The sequence below is a fragment of the Protopterus annectens genome, chromosome 4.part0, assembly GCF_019279795.1.
Source record: "Protopterus annectens isolate FY-2018-M chromosome 4.part0, PAN1.0, whole genome shotgun sequence".
NCBI lineage: Eukaryota > Metazoa > Chordata > Ceratodontiformes > Protopteridae > Protopterus > Protopterus annectens.
The window spans coordinates 297,702,473-297,726,487 of NC_056733.1; the positions used below are offsets into that span (position 1 = coordinate 297,702,473).

General features: G+C 40.3%; 1 protein-coding gene across 1 annotated transcript in view; it reads left to right on the forward strand.

Moving 5' to 3' along the window:
• Positions 1-24,015, forward strand: part of LOC122799317 (zinc finger protein 665-like) — a 209,856-nt gene that overhangs the window by 126,489 nt on the left and 59,352 nt on the right. Inside the window, exon 5 of the mRNA XM_044068285.1 lies at positions 6,943-7,065. Coding sequence (XP_043924220.1) covers positions 6,943-7,065 — 123 coding nt within the window. The remainder of the gene's footprint in view (positions 1-6,942; positions 7,066-24,015) is intronic.

Here is a 24,015-nt window from a genome sequence, read left to right on the forward strand (position 1 = left end):
TGCATTATAACCTACTGAAAAACAAAGTGAGTATCATCTGTTGTGCCCCCCAACAGCTTTAGAGAAATCACAGTCATTAGATTTTTAGCAACTCTTGACCAATTAATTGCAGAGTTTGTGTCAAGTTAGTTGTGTCCAAAGTATGAAAGTTGATATAATTTTATTTCAGTTTGCAAAACAGTTGTTTTGTGCTCTTGGATTACAGAAGATTTTGTACAGGAGCAGTAAAATTAATTGTTTTGAAAAGTATTGAAAAAAACATTAGCCAGGACATGTGTAATTGCTCTTGGCAGATGAATATTACCTATTTTAAAGAAAGATCTTTGTTGCAAAAAGTTAGGCCAGAATCTCTCGACATTTGCTGTAGACTTATAATTGTATGTGGAGGAGAGGAGGTTGTCTGTGTGTGCTCACGTGCGTGCATATATGTATGTGTGTCTGTGTGTGTGTATGTGTTGAGAAGTATTTAAGGAACATAGCTTCCTTCTGAACCATTCACATGAAAAGTGTCAAAAAATTTGTTTCTTCTGAGTGATGTCACACATGACTCGTAAGACCACCTAAGGATTAACAGGCCAATATTTAGACTATAACTAAGTAAGAATTACTGTTGAGATAAATGCTGATAATTGCAAAGGTCAATTTAAGTGTTCTGATTTTAGAAATTAAAGGTGTCACATCTAGTAGCTCACATTTCCACACTAATCTAAACACCCAGCCATTACCACACATATTAACCTTTAACCAATTCCTACCCTTTTTACCATTGCAAAATGCTACCAATACATTGTATATTACTAGCTCTGCTAACAACTGCTGCTCACTTAAACTACCATTCACAAATAGTCTCCCCTCACACTTTTCACAAAACTACGTCTAGCTTTTCTCCACACCTATTTGACTACTCCACATCCATCTTAAATACAGCAGAACTCCATCTCATCTCATACAGACTACACCATATTTAACCAAACCCAAAAAATACCTTTTTTAAGTTTTATAAGCATATATTAACATTCGTCCAGACACTAGTAACCATAGCTACTAAATGTATTATAAGTGGAGACATTCACCCAAATCCGGGCCCTCAGAATACCTCCTCACCATAGGTTCATAGGTGTGTACTAGGCTAATGGCCCTGGCCCATAGAAGTGCGGATTCACAAACAAAACTACTAGGTGTAGTAATAGATAACAACATAAGATTTGACCTACATATAGCAAAAACAATTAAGAAAGTTCACAAAAAGGGTACTCTTTACAGAAATACAAATTATCTAACTAATACCTCTAGGGTTGCTATTGCTAGAACCCATCTTCTGTCAACACTTCTGTATGCTTCCCCATTTCTCACCAACCTTAAAAAACAGATTTAATTAATGTTGAAACATGCTACAATAAAATAGGTACATTTGCAACTGACTGCCCACATCATACCCACTGTCACTCCTTAAAAAACTCTCCTGGTTAGAACTCCCACAACTTCTATCCTATAACCAATTAACCTTAGCACACAAACTAGTATATATCAATCTGAAAAAAAAAACCTGCCCTTCTAAATATTTTCCAGCCCCATACCACAAATGGTCTTCGCTCAACAAATATATATGTACTACAATTGTCCAAATCCACTAATACAGCAGGGGACTCACTATTTTCTCATCATGTAGCAACAAGGTAGAATTTGCTACCTCCCAGCTTCAGAACCAACACAAACACCAACTAATTCAAAAGATTCATAAAAATGATCTTAATGACACCTGACTTTGTTCCTGTACTACTCCACGCTAACTAGTTTTATTAGCTTCTGGTCATACATTTTCTTCTTCACTGACCACCTCATAATCATCTATGCTTTCAGGTCTGGATAATCTCTAACCTTTCTATCCAATTTCCTCCCTACAAACCCTTCCTCAGCTTACTTTGAGAAACTAGTGTCTACACTACAATAAGGAATTATATCAGATGATTGTATAATACAAATGCCAGCTATAATAGCACAGAATGTAACTTCTGGTGTACTGTATGTCTTGTATATTTTTCTTGTATAATTTCTTGTATAAGTTTTTGTATAATCTCTGTATGTGGAGCTTTTCTCCCTGGGTCTCCGCTGAAAATGGGTCTTCTCCCAGTTGGACTTTCCTGGTAAACAAATAGAAGCTTCAGAAAAGAAAAAATGTGCATATTATGTGATGTCCCCCTAAACAAATATTAAATTGTACATAGGCAAGATTTAAACCAGAAGATCAATCTTGACAGTTTAGTTAGGCACCTGCTGTACCGGAAGGCTGGATAGCAGGAACTGGAGATATGCATCTCTGTAGGATAACATAAGACAATACGGCCTGTTACAGGAGGCCAGAATGGAACTACTTATATTGTTCCAGGAATCTCAAAAATATTAAAACATTTAGTGTTTATCTTTTCCTAGCTACAAGGCTGTCTTATAAGCAAACCATCATCAATTGGTTTTCACCTAGTCTGCATACAAACCACAGAAAACATTTCTAGGCAATATGGCAGAAATAGTAATGACATACCCCGAGGCCAGATTAGTTTCATCATGATTATTCCAGCAGTTAGTGAACGTGAAAAATATCATGCCACATAGCATTCATTTAGTTTCACAGGTTGTCATCAGGCTAACAACCACTATGGCCTTTACAAGCCTAGCCTCTTACTCCAAACCATTTGGGTCCCAAGTATCATATTGGGGGGCATGTTAGTAGGCAGGTAGCTAGGGATTTGTAAGGGGGGGGTTAGGATAATACTTTTATTTGATGGCCTCTGCCCATAAGGAACAAGAGGGCCACATCAGGGATAAATGTATGGTTTATCTTCCACTTGTCAAGGTTTTGTTTGAAAAGGGTTAGAGATGAACTCTGCTTGTCATGGATGAGGAGCCTATTCAATAGTGCAGGAATGCTTTGGAACACATATCTGTCTCTCCAAAACATTCTGTGTTTATCACAACCTTAGCTCACATCTCTAGAGTTTGTTTCTGGTGCTGTTTGTTCTGCGCATATGCAAGATATCCATCAGAGCTGGGTCTGAGGAAGTCCTGTAAGCAAGGCAAAGATCCCCTCTCAGCAACCTGTAAGAGACTGAATACAGACACAGAGCCTTTAGGAGATCAGTGTAGGACAGAGTATTCATGCCCTGAATTCTCCTGGTGAAAAACCTTTGTGGGAGTTCCAACTGTTACAAGTGTTTGATTAGATACATGTCAAGTGGGGCATTATATTCAATGATAGATCTGATGCCATACTCTTAGGAATAAGTTGGGTGACATAGAATGATTTTATTATCTTAGCTACATTTTGGTCAAGGCCAGATTGCTGTCCACATATGTTCCCAGATCTCTTATTACTGGGTCGAGACTTTGGAGTATTTTATCGATGGAGTGATTAACTTGATTTGACAGTTTCCCAATGGGCATTATAATACATTTTTTGGCACTGCATTTTAGGCTATGGCTTTGGCAGCAGTCATTTGTCTGTGTTAAATCCACTTGCAAGATGTTTGTGGGGGATTCTATAACAGTTCACAATTTACAGTCATCTGTGAACTTGGTGAGCCAAAGGCCTTTAACATTAGCCTTGACTTCTGAGAATTAGATGTCAAACAGGGGTGGGCCCACCACAGAGCCCTGGAGTACTCCACAGGTAACCACTCTCTTCATGGAGGTAATTTCACTGATCCTAACCTGTTGAGTCCTGTCTGTGAGCCAGAGTGAAAAGAATCAATTACAGGTACAATTCCTGGCAAAAAGATATTAATTGATTTAATATCACCTAAAGCACACTGTTCTGGGGACATTAATTTCAGGCTTAATGGAGTAAAGACTGTACATGGTATTCACAGTTCAAATGCATCTTCTTTCATTTTTATGTTGTCTGGTTTTGAATTTGTTGAGTAGTGCAGTAAATCTGAATATAGTGAGCACTGTGACTAACTTCTATTATACAACGACCCCCCCATTAATATTCCAAAACGTGCACACTGATTGACCAGCGTGCACGTTGTAAATCAGAGTTATAGTAATGGAAAAAGGTCCGGTCGCCCGGACTTTTTCCATTAGTATAACTCTTTTAACAATGGAGAATGCAAGATCTCCGTTGCTTTTACTGTCTCGCTATGTTAAACGAGTTTAACATAGCGAGACAGCTTTAAAAATAGTAACGGAGATCTTCCTATCTCCGTTGCTTTTTTTAAAGGTGTCTCGCTATGTTAAATGGGTTTAACATAGCGAGAACTTTAAAAAGCAACGGACATTCTCCGTTGCTTTTTTTAAAGCTGTCTCGCTATGTTAAACTCCTTTAACATAGCGAGACAGTTTGTAAAAATCAACGGCGATCTTGCTTTCTCCGTTGCTTTTGCCCACAGCTCTGATGTACTGCGTAAGCATACGCATGCGTAGTACATCAGAACTGCCACAGAATACCAGACAGCTGCGGAAGGGCTGCAAGAAGGCATTATACAATGCCATTATTTAAGAAAGGTAATTATTGTTTTTCTTAAATAATGCCATTGTATGATAGCAATAACCCACTTTTGGTTGTGGGTAATGCTGGATTTACCCACGGTTGTCTTTGTTTGGCCACTCGAGCTTCGCCCTCGTGACCAAACCACTCCAACTGTGGGTAAATCCAGCATTACCCACAACCAGGCGTGGGTTATTGCTATAATATTCAAATGGGGTCTAGTGGTGATGATGCTTGTAGAATCAGGATTAGTTTTGTCTGATGCTGTTAGAATGGTGATAAATAAAATATTGTAATCTAACTTAAATTATATGTGCTTTAATCACATCCTTCTGTCTTTGTTAGAAAAATAATTGTGTGTGTGTGTGTGTGTGTGTGTGTGTGTGTGTGTGTGTGTGTGTGTGTGTGTGTGTGTGCGCGCGCGCATGTGTGTGTACTGTTGTTTTTGTGAAAGTGTAGATTAAATTTTCTAGGTAATCATTTTAGACACCTACCAAACTGTTGTGTACAACTGCACAATTCCATTTATAAGTGTTGGCTTGCATTTATCTTCATAAACTATGTTTTAGTTCAGATAATGGTGCATAGATGGTTTCTTGAAAATCTAAGTTTAGATTGTTAAGTTTTGGTACAGTTATGGCACTTAATAAAAATGTTGTTAAATGAATACATTGCTCATTTTAAGTAACTAATTGTTACGCAGGGTTAACTTTATTTTGCCAGTTCTGGTTTGGATCTATATTGTACTGATTGAGTGTTTTAGTTAAGGTGTTACTGGTCTGTAGAAGGTATCATGAAATTTGAGCTCAGAGTGGTTTAGACAGAAACTGCTTGCTGCAGATAATGTATGGAAAAATATATTGTCCATTTCAAGTTACCTGCTGTTGTATAGGATTTGAACTTTGAATTATACTGAATTTTAGTATGAAATTTTCAGGGTAGTCATTTTAAAAACTTCTTTTGTCTAAATGTTGTATGTCATTCTGCCATTCTTTTTTAAAGTTGTTTCATAATTGTTTTCACAAATCCCATTTTCAAGCAGAATTGATTTATTCACTGTCATAGCTACATGGTATTGCTCCACAGATGCTGGAAAATTGTTCTTAAATGTTGTATTTTGCTTGAATATGGGCTTTTAATGCTGTTTAATGCTAGTTTTCTAGTGCAGCCGTCATGTTTACAGTTTCCCTGGTAATGGTTTAGTTCCGGACTCTTTGTTTCTGCCACTTTATGCATGTATTTTATGTTTTTTTTTTTTAATATGTGGAAGTTGTCTACAGAGTCTTTTTACATTCTAGGTCAGAGCTAGTGGCGAGAGAGAAAAATGGATGCTTATGTGATTCTTAAGGTGAGGGAGAAGGGATGTGTGACCAAATGTGAGGTCTACATAATGTATACTCGTTTTGTGCTGTGTGTGAAACACATTGGATTCCTAGCTGTAGAGCAGTCTGATTGGTCAGTTTATCCTCCACATTTTATAAATATTTGCATGTGCACATGTATGTATGTATGTATAATATATGAGTAACATTTGGCAGAGCAGTCAAATATTAGAATTGCAATTAATAAAGAAAAATAAGTAGAAGGCATATTTGGTGGAATATTCATTTGGTAGAGTTAAGTTAGTTGTGTAACTGTAGTAACTGTACTTTAGACTGAATCCTGAGCAATGATTTAGTAGAGTGTATGTCATTATTTGTGATGGTTTTGCCCTGTGCCTCATGCAGTTAGTGCTGTTTTTTTTTTTTTTTTTTTACTTATTAAGGATAACAGTCAGTAAGTAGTGTTGATAAACATGACAATAATCTGCATTTCCTCTGGAAAATCACTGGTAGTGTGATTTCTAATTGTCTACTATCAGCGATCTCAATTTTTTAGAGTTTTTTCCATTCTTTAAATATGTGCAATTATGGAGTTGATATACATGTTTGAGAGTGGTGGGTGTAAATTGTAGTTTAGTTTTTTTTTGGAGTTTTTTTGAGCATTTTTTGCATTAGTTCACTTAACTTGTACAAATAAATTATTTGGTCAAATTTTAGACCAAATATGACTACCAAATGAATATTTTACCAGTTGTGAGCTCTACCTATTTTTCTGACTGTAGTTTTAATTGTAAATGTGCAGAAACACTGATGCAGATTATACCAATGCCCACACACCAGTAGCGTAAATCAAAAGAAAACTTGCTAAAACTGTACAGATTGCAGAAGGGTAAAAAAAACATTTTTCAATTATTGAACCAAAAAAAAACCTACCACTTACTTGGAGGCACATTTTGTCTGCATAGTAGTACTGTCAGACAATGTTTTTTTTTAAATAAGACATTCTTTAGGGCAGGAGTTAGGGTCGGGAGGTAGGGTGTGTATAATGGAGGAGAGACCTCTGCACTGTACATAAAAGACACTGTATTGCTGATAGCATTTTTTATCATTTATGTTTTTGCTTTGAAAAATTTGCAGGCTCTCATGTTCCTGAGGAAGACCTTTTATCACTGTCAGAGACAGGTGATAAAATGCATATTGCAGAAGTAAATAAAGAACAGAACAAGAATCCTACACACCATCCTGAAGAACAAACTAATAGTAAGTTTGTGTTGCTGAATATTATAATTGAAGTAGGATTTCTCTGAAAAACTTAAGAAAAGTAGCAAAGTGGATGTGGCTGGTGAAAATTAGTTTTCTGAATTCAAATTCATGTTTTCATTTTCTTATGTATTGCATGACTATGTGAGGCAGAGCTCCTCATCACCTTACTCCTGTATTGTTTGGCTGATGTAAGTCACTGTGGTAAACTATCTCTAATAGGCACGTGCTCTCTAAGTCCAACAAGGCAAGGTCAGGATAGCCTTGTGGGCTAAGGACAATCACAAGACCTACTTCAGTTATGCTCGGAACCTTAGAGGAAGCACACACAGCATTGTGCTGAACTGGTAGTGAATGGTACCACCTTCACCAGTTAGGGTGACATGGCAAAACTAATGGCCCATAAATTGAGCTCAGACTTAATCCCTCAATGTCTCCCCAGCTCCACCAGGTGAAATCTCCTCCAACATACTTCTCCCAGCTATCATCATGGACCAGGTGCTGGCAGAACTTGCTAAAGCCAAGAATACCACCTTGATGGGGCTTGACAAAATCCATGGTTGCCTGCTGAACTGTGTAAAACTTGACATATCAGGACTATTTGAGGTACTCTTCAACTGTAGCCTTGAAGCAAGCTACATTTCAAGTGAATGGAGGACTGCAACAGCCATTACCCTCCACAGGGGTGAACCATCAACTAACCCAGGGAAGTAAAGACCCATCAGTCTAACAAGCCTAATATGGAAAACCATAGAAGAAATTATCATGAAAATGATAAAGACATTGCAATCTACAGACACTGGACTTATCCCAGTTTGGCTTCGTTAAGGAAAGGTCATGGCTACCAAACCTGGTAGATTTCTTTGAGAGGGTCACTAAGGCAATGGATGAGGCTAAAACAATGCATATCACATATCTTGACCTGGCTAAGGCATTCGATACAATACCACATGCAGGCATTGTTGACAAGCTCTCTAAGCTAGCCATAAATCCTTGCATAACTCACTGGATTGCAGGTTGGCTCACAGACAGGACCAAAGAATTCAGGATCGGAAAGATTACCTCCACCAAGAGTCCAGTCATCAGCAGAGTACCCCAGGGCTCTGTGCTGGGCCCTTTCTTGTTTGGCATCTACTTCTCGAAAGTCAAGGCTAACAGTGAAAGCCTCTGGTTCACCAAGTTTTACTGATGAGTGTAAATTAGGAGCTATTATAGACTCCTTCCCAAGCTTCTAATGTTTGCAAGTGGGTTTGACACAGACAAATACTGGTGCCAAAGCCATGGCCTAAAAGTCAATGCCATTAAATGCATTATAATGCCCCTTGAGAAACTGTCAACCCAAGTTAATTACTCCATCAATAAAACACCCCCAAATGTTGATCCAGTAGTAAGGGATCTGGGAACATACATAGACAGCAATCTGGCCATAGACCAACAGGTAGCTAAGATAAAAAGAAAATAATTCTATGTCACCCAAGCTATCGTCAAAGTTATGGCTGTGAAGATATGTGAAGGTTGCCATCTTTGCTAGATAGAATTTTGTAGCTAATTCTATGTCATTGTAAATATGAATATAATCCACAGGCTTGTCCTCTTGAAATGTAAGAACACTGTTTTAAATGTTGAACTTCAAAAATGTAACCACAGTGCACTCTGCTGGAAGAAATATGATAAGGCAAGCATTGTATGACTGTTTGATCTCAGTGCTCGGAGACATAATGTCTGGACTGAGGAATTCCTTCCATTGTTTTGAGAGTAGAGTTAATTGCTAGATTTTACATATAGCATGTCTTTTATTGCTGTAGTTTCCTGGCCAGGTGCAAGATCAAAGAAGTATTAAAACTCTGTTAGCCTGGGAAACAGAGAAGAATGATGTCATCTAAAATGAGTCAGTGGTGATGTATTATTTTTAAGACTTTCTCAAAGAGAGAAAATCAGAGCATTTTGGATTTTGTTTAAAGAACATCTACTTACCAGTACTCTGCTTTTGCTCTATATGTAAGTTTATTTAGAACTGTGATTGCTGTTCGAGTTAGGAATTTAGTCAGATTTAATCTAGCTGTTTTCTATATTTATGTCGGACTATTCTGCAATATTATTTTAAACATTTTCCTGTGATCTCTGAACTCTTGATTAGCACTGTGTTGAACTGAGAAGATTTGCCTTGTGCTTTTATTATTTATTATTAAATACTTTTAAATCTTTCAACTGTGACTGTTTTGTGTAGAGATAATTTAAGCTCTAGAGTGCATTGCATGTATATAGTGATACTGTACAAAGGCACTCCAAATAAGCCTTGCTGTTCGTCATACTTACTAGTTGGATAATAATATTGCACAGTAATAATTGGACACCCTTTGGTAAGGGCCTTTTTAGTAGCCTATAAAGAGTAGTTGGTGGTAGTGATTACTACCTTATAGCCTGGCAGGAGGGGGCATAGCTGGAGAACCTGTGCCAGCCTTCCCGAGGAGTGTCTGTGTGTTTGTATGTAAACCAAATCTCAAAGTGTGTGTCAGCTACTTGGGCAGGGACATGAAGCAATGCTTGGACTGAGAGAGCACTGGAGGTTTAAGCTTGACTACTCGGCTGAGATCTGTACCCTATAGCTATGCCAGTGGGGAGTCTTATTGGGGATCTGGAGAGAAAGGGAGACACCAGCCCCAGACTGACTGTGATCTCTGTGTGCTATTAAGGAAAATTGTACTTTACTGTGTATATTTGTTATCCTTCCCAATGTGGTTGCCCCTCACTGGTGTTAGTGGTGAAGATTGAAGCTCCTTGATTACTGGGCCAGTGCACGGGCATCACATATTAATTAGTTGGCAGTGGTGGGATATCCACAACACATATTAATTAGGTGGCAATTGGCCTGTAGTGGTATGGATAGTGAATTCCTGTAGCTTGTGTACAGCGATCACTGAAGGTGAATATTCATAGTTCAGATTCCAACGGTTTTATTTCTTTTGTTAGCTTAGTTAGTCAGGGAGAGCAGGCAAGCATGTGTGCAGAGGAGTATGGCAAGCTGACAAGTGCCAGGCTAAGGGACTGGTGCACAGAAACCTGACTAAGGCAGACATGATTGCAGATTTGGTCACAGCTGCATCAGAAAACAACAATCAAAAGGGCAATCAGACTGGCCATGGAGATGTACAACACTCAAAGAATGGACAGCTCAATGTTTCTGCAGAGGACTTAAAAATCCATCTGGAGCTAAAGAGACTTGAGTTGGAGGCCAGACATTTGGAAACAGAAGCAGCAGAGAGACTGAGATGTCTGCAGGCTGAGGAGAATGAGAAACTGCTACGTCTGGAAACTGAGGAAAAGGAGAGGCAGAGGCAGCATGAAAAGGAGATGATGACTCTTTACCAGAGTCGTGGAGATAATAGGGAAGGGAGTAATCTAACCCCAGAAGCACAAAAGATCATTAAATTTCATCCACAGTTTACAGAGGCGGATAATTTTGATAGTTTCATTCATATATTTGAGAGGGTATGTAAACAGTATGATGTTGACCAAAGGCTCTGGGTACAGTTCCTGACCCCCTTACTCCATGGTAAAGCTGTGTTGTCTAAACATTCTGATTGGGAATTATTTGATTATACCGCTGTTAAGAATTGTCTGTGAGAATATTTTAAGCTAACATCTGAAACTTATGGGAAAACGTTTTGCGACCATAGATGCAAGGCAGATGAAAGTGTGTGTGAATATGTTGCTGAATTCAGTACTTATTTTCATAGGTGGGTGAGTGGTTGTTCGGTCACACTTTTGAAGGGCTGGCAAACCTTTTGGTGAGGGCACAAGCCCTTAGCATTTTGCCTGAGGACATGAGGATCTGGTTAGCTGATAGACAATGTGCTACTTCAGATCAGTTGGGGAAGAAGGGAGACCTATATCTAGCAAGCAGGGCATCCCTGCACAGGAAATAGACCCCCAGTACTGCTCATGGGTCTAAAAAAACCCATGGTGGGCATCCCAGACTGCCCCAGCAGAATCTGCCAGTAGCAGAGGAAGCCACTATTTATTTTATTTATTTATTTTTATTTATTTTACATTTGTTGACCGGGAAAGTCCGACTGGAATCATGTCCATTTTCAGCGGAGGCCCGGGGAGATAAGCTCCAACAGAATACAAGAATAATAGCGGTCAAGTAAAAGAACATTGATTATACATAAAATTATTAGGTAATATTGTAGTTAAGAAAAGGAAAACAGAAGTACATTCTGAACAATCAGTGTTACAAATTTTCAATTTTGAGGGTGGTATTAGATTACAAAAAGGAAAACACAAATTAGATATGTAAAATTACATGCATTATTTAAAGCTAGTCAGGTTTGTCACAGTGGCATATCCATTTTTGTTCCAGGTGTTGTTTGACAGAGGCTTTGAATTGGTCTGGGGAGGAGAGCTTGGTAATGGCATCTGGAAGTTTGTTCCAGGTTCTACTTACAGAATTTGCAAATAGGGCCATGCCAGCCGCGTTGTTAATTTTAGTTGTTTGGATTTGTAAGTTATTGGATGAGCGGAGCAGTCTTGAATTATTATGGGGAAGATGTGGTGACTAAGGGCTGGAGTGTTATTTGGGTTCTTTAGGATTTTATTAGCCAATATTAGCAAGTTATACTTGACAAGATTGGGAAATTCCAACCATCCAAGTAGTTTGAGGTTAATGCAGTGGTGGGTTCTGAAAGGAGAACCCGTAGCAAACCTAGCGATGTGATTATAGTAGGCTGTAAGTTTAAGTTCAGATTTACTTATATTTTCTAGAAGTGGGGAAGCATATAGGAGGGTGGATAGTAGGTGCGAGCGTGCAATGGCTATTTTAGCTATGGGGGTGAGAAAGGTTTTTACTCTGTAGAGTGAACCGAGTTTTTTGTTAATGGTTTTGATTGTCTGGCTTACATGGAGGTCAAATTTTAAGTAATTATCAATAGTGACACCTAGCAATTTGGTATTGGGGTCAGGGGAGATGACTGTCCCATCATTAGCTTGAATGGTAAAGGAGAAGGGTATGGACCTTTGGGTTGGTGGAAATATGAGCATTTTGTTTTTTTTGGGATTTAGTAGTAGGCGACGTTTGGATAGCCAGTTTTCTACCATAGTAAAAGTAGCCTGGGTATCCCTTTTTAGATCATCTGGTGATGTAGCTGAGCAGATTAAAGTGGAATCATCAGCATACTGGATACAGCTGGTGTTTGCTATGATGGAAGGAAGATCATTAATAAAGATGGAAAACAATAGTGGTCCTAGTATGGAGCCTTGTGGAACTCCGATAGTATTGGGTAAGAGCTCTGAGAGCTTATTCTGCCAGATGACTGCTTGTAGCCTGTCATTGAGATAGGATTTAAACCATAGAAGGGCACTGGGATGTAGTCTGAGATTCTGCAGTGTTGAAATCATAAGTTGATGGTCCACCATGTCAAAGGCCTTGGAAAGGTCTAGGAAGAGGGCAGACGAGGTGTGATTATTGTTGCGGTTATCATTAATAGTATTAGTGAAGGATAATAGGGCAGAGGTAATACTATGATGTGGTCGAAAGCCGTGTTGGGTATCAGCCATCAGGTCATTCTGGACTAGATGTTGCATAAGTTGTTTATGTATGCATTTCTCCATTATCTTAGCTAGTGGGGAGAGTATGGCTATGGGTCTGTAGTTGGAGTATTCAGTAGAGGGACCTCCTTTATGTAATGGAATGACATAAGATGTTTTCCAGATATTGGGCACTTTGGCTTCGGAAATGGTCCGGTTGATTAGGATAGAGATTGGAAAGGCAATAGCATCAGCCGTCATTTGTAGATATTCAGCTGGGAGTTGGTGTGCGGATAGGGTGGTGGGTTTTAGTTTTTTGAGAAGCTTGCATATAAAGGAGGTTGGTACAGGCTGAAAGCAAAATAGATTTTGGTTACTAGAGTTGTAGTTTTTTTCATCAAGGGAACTTTGAGGTATTTGGCTGGCAAGAGCTTCAATAGTTTCAGTAAAGAAGTGATTGAAGCTGTCTGCAACCTGTTCTGGGGTCTTATTTGATTTGGTAGTTGGGTTAGGCGTTGATGTTTTACCTGGATACAGTAATTTGTTGATCCCAGCCCAAAATTTTTGAGGATTTTTCTGATTATTCATCTGTAGCCTACTGTAGTAGTCTTTTTTTTCCAGTAGTACAAGTCTTTTTGTTTCATTCCGTGCATGTTTATATTTATTATGATCCTGGGGATTTTTGGTAGTTCGCCAGGTGGCCCATAGTTTATTTCTACTATAGATTTTTGTTCTTGTTTCTTTGGAAAGCCAAGGAACATTGTTTCCTTTTAATCTTTTTAGGCAGACAGGAGCATGTAGGTCTAGGATTTCGATAAATTTTTTGTTAAAGTAAGTTACAGCTTCCTCTAAGGTGAGATGCTTTAGTATAGTCCAGTTTCAGGATTTAAGTTCTAATTGAAGTTTAGCAGGATCAGGGTCTCTTTTGCTTCTAACCTTCCTGAGCAAGGGTAGTTGTGGGGTATTAGCTTTTTGTTTAATTATATAGGTTAGGAGATGATCACTTAGATCGTCTGGGAGGGTGCCTGCAGTATACATTAGGGGGTTACTATTTACAAGTATCCAGTCCAGTATACTCTCTTTATGGGACCGTTTGTCAATTCTGGTACGGGTGGCTATTGTTTGAGTGAATTCATGAAGGTTAATATGAATGGAGGGGGATTTGATGAACAGGAGTCCCAGTCTACATTAAAGTCTCCCAGAACTAGGATTTCTTGGGTATACTGAGAGGATAGCCAGTGAAGGGTATCCTCTAGTGTAGCTACATTATTTCCTGAGGGAATGTACATACAGATGATATTAATGCTTTTACTTTTGTTCAGATGGAATTTGGTAGCTAATATTTCAGAGTTGTTGATCTGAGGTGGTTGGATAGTTTCAATAGTTACGTTTAGTTCAGATTTATAGAGGATGGCTACACCCCCCCCCCCTTTCCTCGTGGCCCGATCTAGTCTATGTCGGTTATAGCCAGGTGGAAGAATTTCATTATCAGTGGTAGATGGTTTTAACCAGGTTTCAGATAGACATAATATCTCAGGGGAATAGACATCTAAAAGGGCATGAAGTTCATGTATTTTTTTGTTTATACTTCTTATATTAAGATGGCAAATCAAGAGGGAGTTGATGGGTCTACTGATTATATTTTTGTTATAGCTATCTCTATTAGATGGTGGGTTAAGGGTAATAGGGCCAGGATTGGGGTGGATATCTCCACAGATTATAAGGTTTAGTCTGTACTGTATAATGATACACATAAGTTTACTTAAAATTTTATCAAAAAGTTTGGCTTTAGGACTGGTGTGGTGTGGGTTGATAGTCTGTTGGATAACAAATGAGGATAAGTATTGTCATGGTTTAATATATATCTAAAAAAGGCTGTTTTTTCATGTGGAGATTTGGTGTGTCTTACCTGGCAGTGATACTTGGTAAGATGTTGGGTTTCATACATAGTTAGGATATAGGTTGTGATAAGGGTGGGTAGTAGGGTATATAAGAACATTCTGGTAATATGCATGTTTGGGTTAACTATTGTGAGAAGCACGTACAGGGGAGGGTAGTAACAGAGTAAAGGAGAAGGGAGGTGGGCGGGGAGATAATGAGGGCTGTTTGCTGATAGGTGGGGAGGATAGAGGAGAGGAAGAGAAGATAGTTGATTCAATAGGTTGTAGTAGTGGTTGGGGTGTGGCTAGGTGTCTTTAAATGTAGGCGTACTGGGGCGGTGGGAATTGGGGGGACAGGGAGGGGAGGCGAGCGAGCCAGCAGTGAGGGCGAGTGGAGCGGGGCTAATTCATTAAACAACTGGAGGGCTAAGGTAAGAAGTATTTAATAAGAAGCTGACTCTTTGTGCCTGAAATATAGTTTTTTTAAGGTTAAAACTGTGCAATGGGCTATGATACTATAGTAAGGGGACCTAGGAAAACATAAAATAGGGTGGGCAAGAGTAAAACAGCTTTACTTTTAGCACACTTACTCACAAGACTATGCCTTGTAGCTAAAATTTAGGGTAGTTCTGACTATGTGATAGGAACTGGAGATGCTTTTAGACCCAGAGCACACACTAATGATATTTGGATATAGGTACAAGTTTCCAGGTAATAACCTTAGAATGAGATAGTTCACTCCCAGGTGGGAACCCTTGGGCAGTAGGTACAGGAATACTCCTTTCTGGGTGAGATTCTTTTGGCTTTGTTAGAGGGGGAGCCTCCTGTAAATTAAACATACAAACATTGTGAGATACTCAGGCATGGGGATACAACCACTGATCAAACAGGCCTAACATTCACTTCTGTTACAAAAGAAATCAGTATTAAAGTAATAAAATATGCATCATTATTCAATATGGCATTGCTGCAACTGGCTTCGCTCAGTGATACACTTTAGCTAAAAAGTGTAACTAGAGGTTTAAAATACTACAGTATCCTGAAAACATAGTACGCTATGATTATTAAGAGGTAGCGACTAAATTCTATTTAACAGATTAAATACAACTTTGGTGCTAAGCGTTTTGAAACAGAAGTATGCACATCTGTTAAATAGCGAGGCAACTAGGTAGCAGAAAATAGCTCCGTTTTAGTCAAACACCCTAGACACTAGTCTAGGTACATGTCCAGGACCTATGGTAAAATGTTTTGAATGCAACCAGTGTGGCCATGTGGCATATAGATGTCCATGGAGGCAAGGTGGGGAACAAAAGGCGAGGGAGTCAGTAAGTGGGAAAGACAAAATGCCAATAGTAGGTTGTCTTGAGACAACAGGGGTACCAAACTATCATCCTGCAGATGTCCTGATAAGGAAGAATTTTGATGAAACAGTACTATGTGTTAATGCAGTTACACACAGTCAGGCTTTGAGACAAGCATGTGGGTCTGGTAGCCTGGGGGAGACCCAGACAGACTGCATACTTGCAGCCAGGACTGGTGTGGGGGTTACATCAGGGAGGGAGGGAGTTACTCTGTAGCAGTGAGACTGAAGGTCAGCCAAAGCTGCTTGTGGGTATGGACAGTGAGGCACCGCTGTTAGAGGATGCCAGACTTCCTGTGGAAGGGGAGCTGGGAAGGGTTACAAAGAGAGAGTTGAGACAGGCTCAGCTCTCAGACCCTACATTACAAGGCCTAAGGCAGGTAGCTAGTGAGGCACCTGATTCTCAAGGGAAGGGGGAATCTGTATACTTGGACAAAGGGTTACTGTATAGACAGTGGACCCCTGAGGGAGAGCTAGAAGGTGAGAGGATGCAGCAGTTTGTAATGCCAAGACCCTACTGTCTGGCACTTCTAGCCGTACCCCATGATATTCCCTTTGCAGGTCATACAGGCATAAAACGTACAAAAAGAAATATTATGCAGAGCTACTATTGACCTGAGATTTCCAGAGATGTAACAGGATACTTCAGGACCTGTGAGCAGTGCCAAAAGGTATACAGGGCAGGAGACAAGGTGAGAGCTCCTTTGATGCCTTTACCTATGATTGAGAAGCCATTTCTGAGGGTAGCTATGGATATTGTGGGGCCTCTGAGTACCCCAAGTTCCACACGGAAAAAGTATATCCTAGTGGTAGTAGAATATGCTACAAGATACCCTGAGGCAGTGGCATTGTCCTCCATTGAGGCAGAAAAGGTAGCAAATGCTTTGTTAGAGATTTTCAGCAGGGTAGGTTTCTCAAATGAAATACTGACTGACAGAGGTACCAATTTCATGTCAGACCTGCTGGCTTGTCTGTGGAAGCACTGTAGGGTGAAGCACCTGAAGACCACCCCTACCATCCCCAGACTAATGGTCATGTTGAGAGGTTAAAGTCTACAATCAAGTCCATGCTATGGGCATTTGCAGACCAGTTTAAGAGGGAGTGGGACAAATATTTGCCCCATCTGTTGTTTGCTTACAGAGAGGTTCCCCAGGAATCCACAGGTTTTTCACCCTTTGAGTTACTATATGGGCTTAGGGTGAGGGGATCTCTAGATTTAATTCGAGATGAGTGGGAAGATGAGTATGAATCTCACAAGGAGTCTGTTGTGGCATATGTCCTAAACCTCAGGACAAGGCTTAGGGAACTTGTGGGCTTGGCCCAGGAGAACCTGGCAGAAGCCCAACAGCAGAAGAAGATCTGGTATAACAGGAATGCTCGAGCTAGAGAGTATGCTGTAGAGCAGCAGGTAATGGTTCTCATTCCTGTCAGACACAACAAGCTGCAATCAGCTTGGGAGGAACCCTACAAGGTGATAAGAAAGGTAAGTGATGTTAACTACATGGTATAACTGCTAGGCAGGAGCACAAATTGGACCATGTTAACATGCTTAAAACCTTACCATGATAGGGTGGCCCTTCTGCTGAGTATTTGCAGTGGACTGCAAAAGGAGTAGGAGGGAGATCTGGTGACTGATCTCCTCAGTGAGGCTCAGACTGACACCTCAGTGGAAGTGGTAGCAGTGTCCCAGCAGTTATCTCCTAACCAGGTTCGAGATATCCGAGCAGTGTTACAGGAGTTTGGGGACATGTTCACTGAGAAACCAGGGTGCACCCCCATGTTGCAGCACCAGGTGGGTACATGACCCCGAAGGTCTATTAGGCAGGCCCCTTATAGGGTTCCTGAGAGAGTCAAACAGACTCTGAGGGAGGAGATACAGGAGATGTTGGAACTAGGGGTAATTCAAGAGTCCAACAGTTCCTGGGCCTCCCCAGTGGTGCTGGTGCCAAAGAAGGATGGCAACACTAGGTTCTGTGTGGACTACAGGAAATTAAATAGTCACATAGAGTCAGATGCTTACCCTATGCCTAGGAAAGATGTGGCCCTAGAGCAGCCGGGTGGGGCTAAGTATCTTACCACCATTTATCTTACCAAGGGTTACTGGCAGGTGCCCTTGACTCCTAGTGCTAGAGAGAGGTCAGCCTTTGTGACTCCTTTTGGCTTGTATGAGTTCACAAAGATGCATTTGGGATGAAAAATGCCCTAGCAACTTTCCAGAGGCTGGTAGATCATATCCTAGCAGGAGCAGGAGGGTTTGCCCTTGCCTACCTAGATGATATTGCCATCTGCAGCCGTTCCTGGCAAGAGCCCCTTCAACATGTCAGGGAGGTGCTGGGCAGACTACAGAGGGCAGGGTTGACCATTAAGCCGAGCAAATGTCAGGTGGATATGGCAGAGGTTTCCTACCTGGGACATAGAGTGGGGAGTGGTAAGATCAGGCCAGAACCTGCCAAAGTGGAAGCCATTCAAGCATGGTCTGCACCGGTTACCAAAAAGCAGTTGAGGGCATTCTTAGGGACAGCAGGGTACTACAGAAAGTTTGTCCCTAGTTATAGTAACATAGCTGCTCCCCTCACAGACCTGACAAGGAAAAACAGGCCAGATAAGGTAGTGTGGACCCCAGCATGTGAGCAGGCATTCCAGAAGCTTTAAGAAGCTTTGGGAGGACCCCCCCCCCCGTGGCAGCCAGTCCAGATTACAGCAAAGAATTTGCTGTGCAGGTGGATGCTTCAAACTATGGGGTGGGGGGCTGTACTTAGCCAGATATTTTCAGAGGGAGAAGAGCACCCACTGGTTTATCTCAGTCGTAGGTTTCAACCCAGGGAGGAATGCTATGCAGCTGTAGAAAAGGAATGTCTAGCCTTAGTCTGGGCACTGTAGAAACTTCAGCCTTATCTGTATGGAAGAAAATTCACTGTAGTTACAGATCACAATCCCCTAACACAAGCATATATGTCATGTCAGTGCAGCACTACAGTGGGGTTAGCAACACCAATGCAGATGGGGTCTCAAGACAGGGAATGGGGTAACGTATATTCAGATAAACCTAACCCTCTCAAGCAATGTTTCTCAAGGGTCACTTGAAAAACTAGCTTGAGTTCTCCGGGGTGGAAGATATATGAAGGCTGCCAGCCTAGCTAGATAGAATTTTGTAGATAATTCTGTGTCATTGTAAATATGAATATAATCCACAGGCTTGTCCTCTTAAAATGTAAGAAAACTCTGCTAAATGTTGAACTTCAAAAATGTAACCACAGTGCACTCTGCTGGAAGAAAGCTGATAAGTCAAGTATTCTATGGCTGTTTGATCTCAAGGCTCGGAGTCATAATGTATGGGCTGAGGAATTCCTTCTATTGTTTTGAGATCAGAGTTAGTTGCTAGATTTTACATATATTATATCTTTTATTGCTATAGTTTCCTGGTCAGGTGCAAGATGAAAGAAATGTTAAAACTCTGAGTTTCTATTAGCCTGGGAACCAGAGAAGAATGATGTCATCTAAAAGGAGTCAACAGTGATGTATTATTTTTAAGACTTTCTCAGAGAGAGAGAGGTAATCAGAGCATTTTGGATTTTGTCTAAAGAACATCTACTCACCAGTACTCTGCTTTTGCACTATATGTAAGTTTATTTAGAACTGTGATTGCTCTTAGAGTTAGATAAGAATTTAGTCAGATTTAGTCTAGCTGTTTTCTATATTTATGTCAGACTATTCTACAATATTATTTTAATCATTTTCTTCTGATTTCTGAACTCTTGACTAGCACTGTGTTGAATTGAGAAGATTTGTCTTGTGTTTTTGTTATTTATTATTAAATATTTTTAAACCTTTCAACTGTGGCTGTTTTGTGTAGAGGTAACTTAAGTTCTAGAGTACATTGCATGTATATAGTGGTACTGTACAAAGCCACTCCAAATAAGCCTTGCTGTTCATCACACTTACTAACTGGATAATAATATTGCACAGTAATAATTAGACACCCTTTTGTAAGAGCCTTTTTAGTAGCTGATAAGAGCAGTTGGGGCAGTGATTACTACCTTATAGCCTGGCAGGAGGGGGCATAGCTGAAGGACCTGTGCCACCCGTCCCCAGGAGTGTCTATGTGTTTGTATAAAAAAACAAATCTCAAAGTGTGTGTGTGTGTGTGTGTGTGTGTGTGTGTGTGTGTGTGTGTGGAAACTGGAGGTTTTGGCTTGACTACTTGGCTGAGATCTGCACCCTATAGCTGTGCTAGTGGGGAGTCTTATTGGGGATCTGGAGAGAAAGGGAGAAACCAACCCCAGACTGACTGTGTTCTCTGTGCGTTCTTAAGAGAAATTGTACTTTACTTTGTGTATTTGTTATCCTTCCCAATGTGGGTGCCCCTCACTGGTGTTAGTGGTGAGGATTGAGGTTTCTTGATTACTGGGCCAGTGCATGGGCATCACAATGGCATCCAGGTCCAAGAAAACTATAGTATCACTCTACTTGACCCTTATCAAATCTGTCATTAAGTACAATGCTCCCTTTGGTATTTATCTAACCAGACAGTTGGAACAGTTGGAATGCCTACAGAGATTTCTCATCAGGATAATTTAGGGCATGAATACTTAGTCCCACACTAATCACCTAAAGGCTCAGTCTCTATATTCTCCTCCAGGCTGCTGAGATTATATCTGTCTAGCTTACAGGGCTTCCTCAGATACAGCTGTGATGGATCTGTTGCACGTGTGCAAAAGAAACAGCACCAAAAAGCACTAGATCCAGGTATCTGAACTTAACTTGTAACATAAACAGAACATGATAGAGAGACAGATATGTGTCCCATAGGATGCCTGAACTGTGGAATAGGCACCCCATCCATGTAAAACACAGTTCATTCCTGACCCTGTTCAAACAAAACCTTGACAGTTAGATGGGTAATCATAACTTTACCCCTGGTCTGGCCCTCATGTCCCTTATGGGCAAAGGCTGTCTATAAGAAAAGTGTTATCCTAGCTAACAACCCCCCCAGAAATCCTTAGTTTTCTCCCTATTAACATGCCCCCTCCCATACAGACATGCATGATACTTAGGATCCAAATGGTTTGAGATGCATGGCTATGCCTGTAAAGGCATATATAGTAGTGTTCATTATTGTAGTAACAACCTGTGAACCTAGAAATTCAATTACTTCTTTTTTTGCTCCGCATGAGACTGCCAGTGAATTGGGATAAAATACAGTGAAATATCTTAGTTATATAATTGTGAGGTGCACTGTAGGGAATGGACAGATGAGTAGAAATTCATGCCCCTACCCTAAAGTAAATCTGGGCTGTTGAGAATTTTTTTGTCTTCTATCCATGTGCTTTCTAAATGAAGAGAGAGAGTGATTACGCTAGGGCATAACTTCAAAGTACAAGTTAATTTATCTCCTGTATGATAGCCATTCTACCCAGGAGGAATGTTTCAGTATATGTCTCTTAATAAGTTCAAACTTTGAAAGGCTTAATTGTCTGGACTAAGAAAGAGGGATGATTTTCTTACCAGTTTTTGCACTTTTATATTGTCTTGCATTACTGCGCACAGTCAGCTCGTCGGTCTGCCACTTGGTGGTACTGCTCAATATTTGTATAACACTGTCAAGGGTCTTCACAACTGGTTTGCTTAAACCCTGCCCTGAGCCTTCAGTTCTCCAGCTTCAGGTTTTGATAAAGGCTCAGCTGTGCTGAATAATGCCAGAACATGAATTTATTAAAGGGCCATTGTTACCATTTGAATCGTTGATTTAGGAAAGATTATAAATTATGTGCCATTGAGATAAAAGTCAGGGAATTATTATGAAAATGTGGGGAGGACATTTCTACCATCAGTCATCAGGTATTAAATGTAAAAGCCTTATTCATATAGTAGTGCCATGTGGTACTGTTATTTCTTCCTCACCAAAAATCAAGGACAGAGGTCCCCATCTAGCATACCATCAGCATTCATCGATTCTTTGTAATCCAGTGCTTTAATAAAATTAATTTGGTTGAGTTTTGGAAATACCCTCTTTCTTGTCAAAATTTTCAACAAGTCTATGTGTACATTTTAACATGAATAAAACCTGCCTTTATATTGATGTACTATAGAATGAGTACTTTTTAAGTCTGAAAAAGCGTTCAGAGAAACGTGAAAGCACTTACTGGCCATTGTTCTGTGCTCTTTGTGTGAATAAAAAGGTTATCATCAGGTCAGCTCCGTTTGTCGTGGTGTGCCTCTGGAGTCTTTTTCATTGGATAATATCTGTAAATCATTTACCCCTTCTACAATTAAACAGGGAAAAAATTATATCCATTCAGGATGGAAAGGAGCTCTACTCTTGCTCGAAGTGGTCTGTCAGCTTTGGGCTCTATTTTGGGATATGCTTCACCAACCACAAGGGTTGAATCAGCAGTAATCAGTTGAATCAGCAGTAATCAAATAGCAATCTCCCAGACAAAGGGAGAAAGATAAAGGAGGCAAAAACAGAAGACTGACAAATCTAATACAGTCAGAGATTCCTTTTCATGTCCTGATGCTAAGATACCAAGAGTAGCAGTCCTGTACTCATTGTCCCGGTATGTCTACAATTCCAATTAAGTTAGTCAGTACTGACAGTATATGTTCTCTTACTGATTCAGAAGTGAGAATGTTTCTGGGTTCTAGAACTTTGTCAACTGGACCTATATAAGTCATTCTAAAAAAAAAAAAATTTACCACTATAGAGAGATAAACTTCTACCTGCAGTCTAGGTGACCAGAGTTATATTAGTGTCCCTGCCACCCATTGGAGCTGCTGGAGGGAGGAATAGTTGAATTATGAGGCTTTGCTGGTTCACCTTTTTTCATCGGGGGCTGGGGATGATGTGCCTCATGGAGAGAATGCTGCTTCTGTGGCCCTGATGGAGATAGAGACTTGAGAAGCAGTGGGGTGTAGCATGTTGATGGCCTTAGAATCATCATTGCTTTTAGCCCGTGGGTAAGCACATTCCTGTGATCATGCCTCATGACATGCAGAGCCTGTAAGTATGATGTTAGCACTCTATAGGAGTAGGGCTTGTCACTCTATGAAGTTTCCCTAACCCCAAATGGCTATAACAACTCTATGGACTTTTCTCATGCCTTCACTTCACCTGTACGTGGAGAAGACTTCCTACCTGTCCATCATGGATACAACCTGACCAGATATTACTCATGGGAGAGCTCTCATGGGAAAGGTCTCATGGGGAACGGTTTACCATCATTTAACCGGATCGCACAACAGCAAATTGCGGTTATGTCAAGGCAAAACCACGAAACTAACACCACCAAACATTAATAAAACCGAACTGTGGTGACTGTAAATGTCAACTTTGACATTTTCGAACAGTCACCACACTTCCAGGGATACCATTACTGTGCTGTATAATAAAATAACATAGCAGGGGGCAAGACCCTGCACCCCAAACCCCCTGCTACTTAAATATACTACGATCGCGACTATAGTGAGGGAAAGGGTACATTTCCCAATCCCACTATAGTCGGAACTGACAACAGCGAATGCTGTGTTGCATTCGCTGTTGTCGGTTCCAACATTTTCTTTGTCGACTTCATGATTCAGTGACAGCAAAATTCGACATTTTGTCAATCGCACAAACTGCGATCGACAAAATGATAGTAAACCTGGGGAACACCTCATTTTTATGAGACATCAACCTAACTAACTGCAATCAGACAATCAATCAGCCAAACAATCATTTAATCAGTCAAATAAATAAATGAAATAAAAGCTCCCACATCACATAATCCTGCTGTTCTTGCTTGATATAGAGAACTGTTATCTTGAAAAAGACTCAGTGCATTTATGTGCTCTCCGTGTTTTCTATGAGGGAAGTAAGCTATATTTTGCATATCTTGAGGTACAGGAGAGAGAGCAAGCCATAGAGATGGTCCAGTCACAGGATGGGCTGCTAAATGGCAGCCAAAGTTAAAACTGCAGTCCCAGGTGGCAAACATGTCTTCTATATCCAATGTTTCCATGCACCTAGCTCATACTTCATTGGGTAGTACTGCCCATATCATTTTAACCCCCCTCCATTTTCCTTAGGATTGTTCTTTCTTGGTTCTGCAGTCTGTGCTACCTCCTACCTACATTTTCCTCTCTCCAGAAGTTTTTCTATTAGAGCTCCTGATGGTGGTCTTTTGTGATCTCAAAGGACACTTGGTG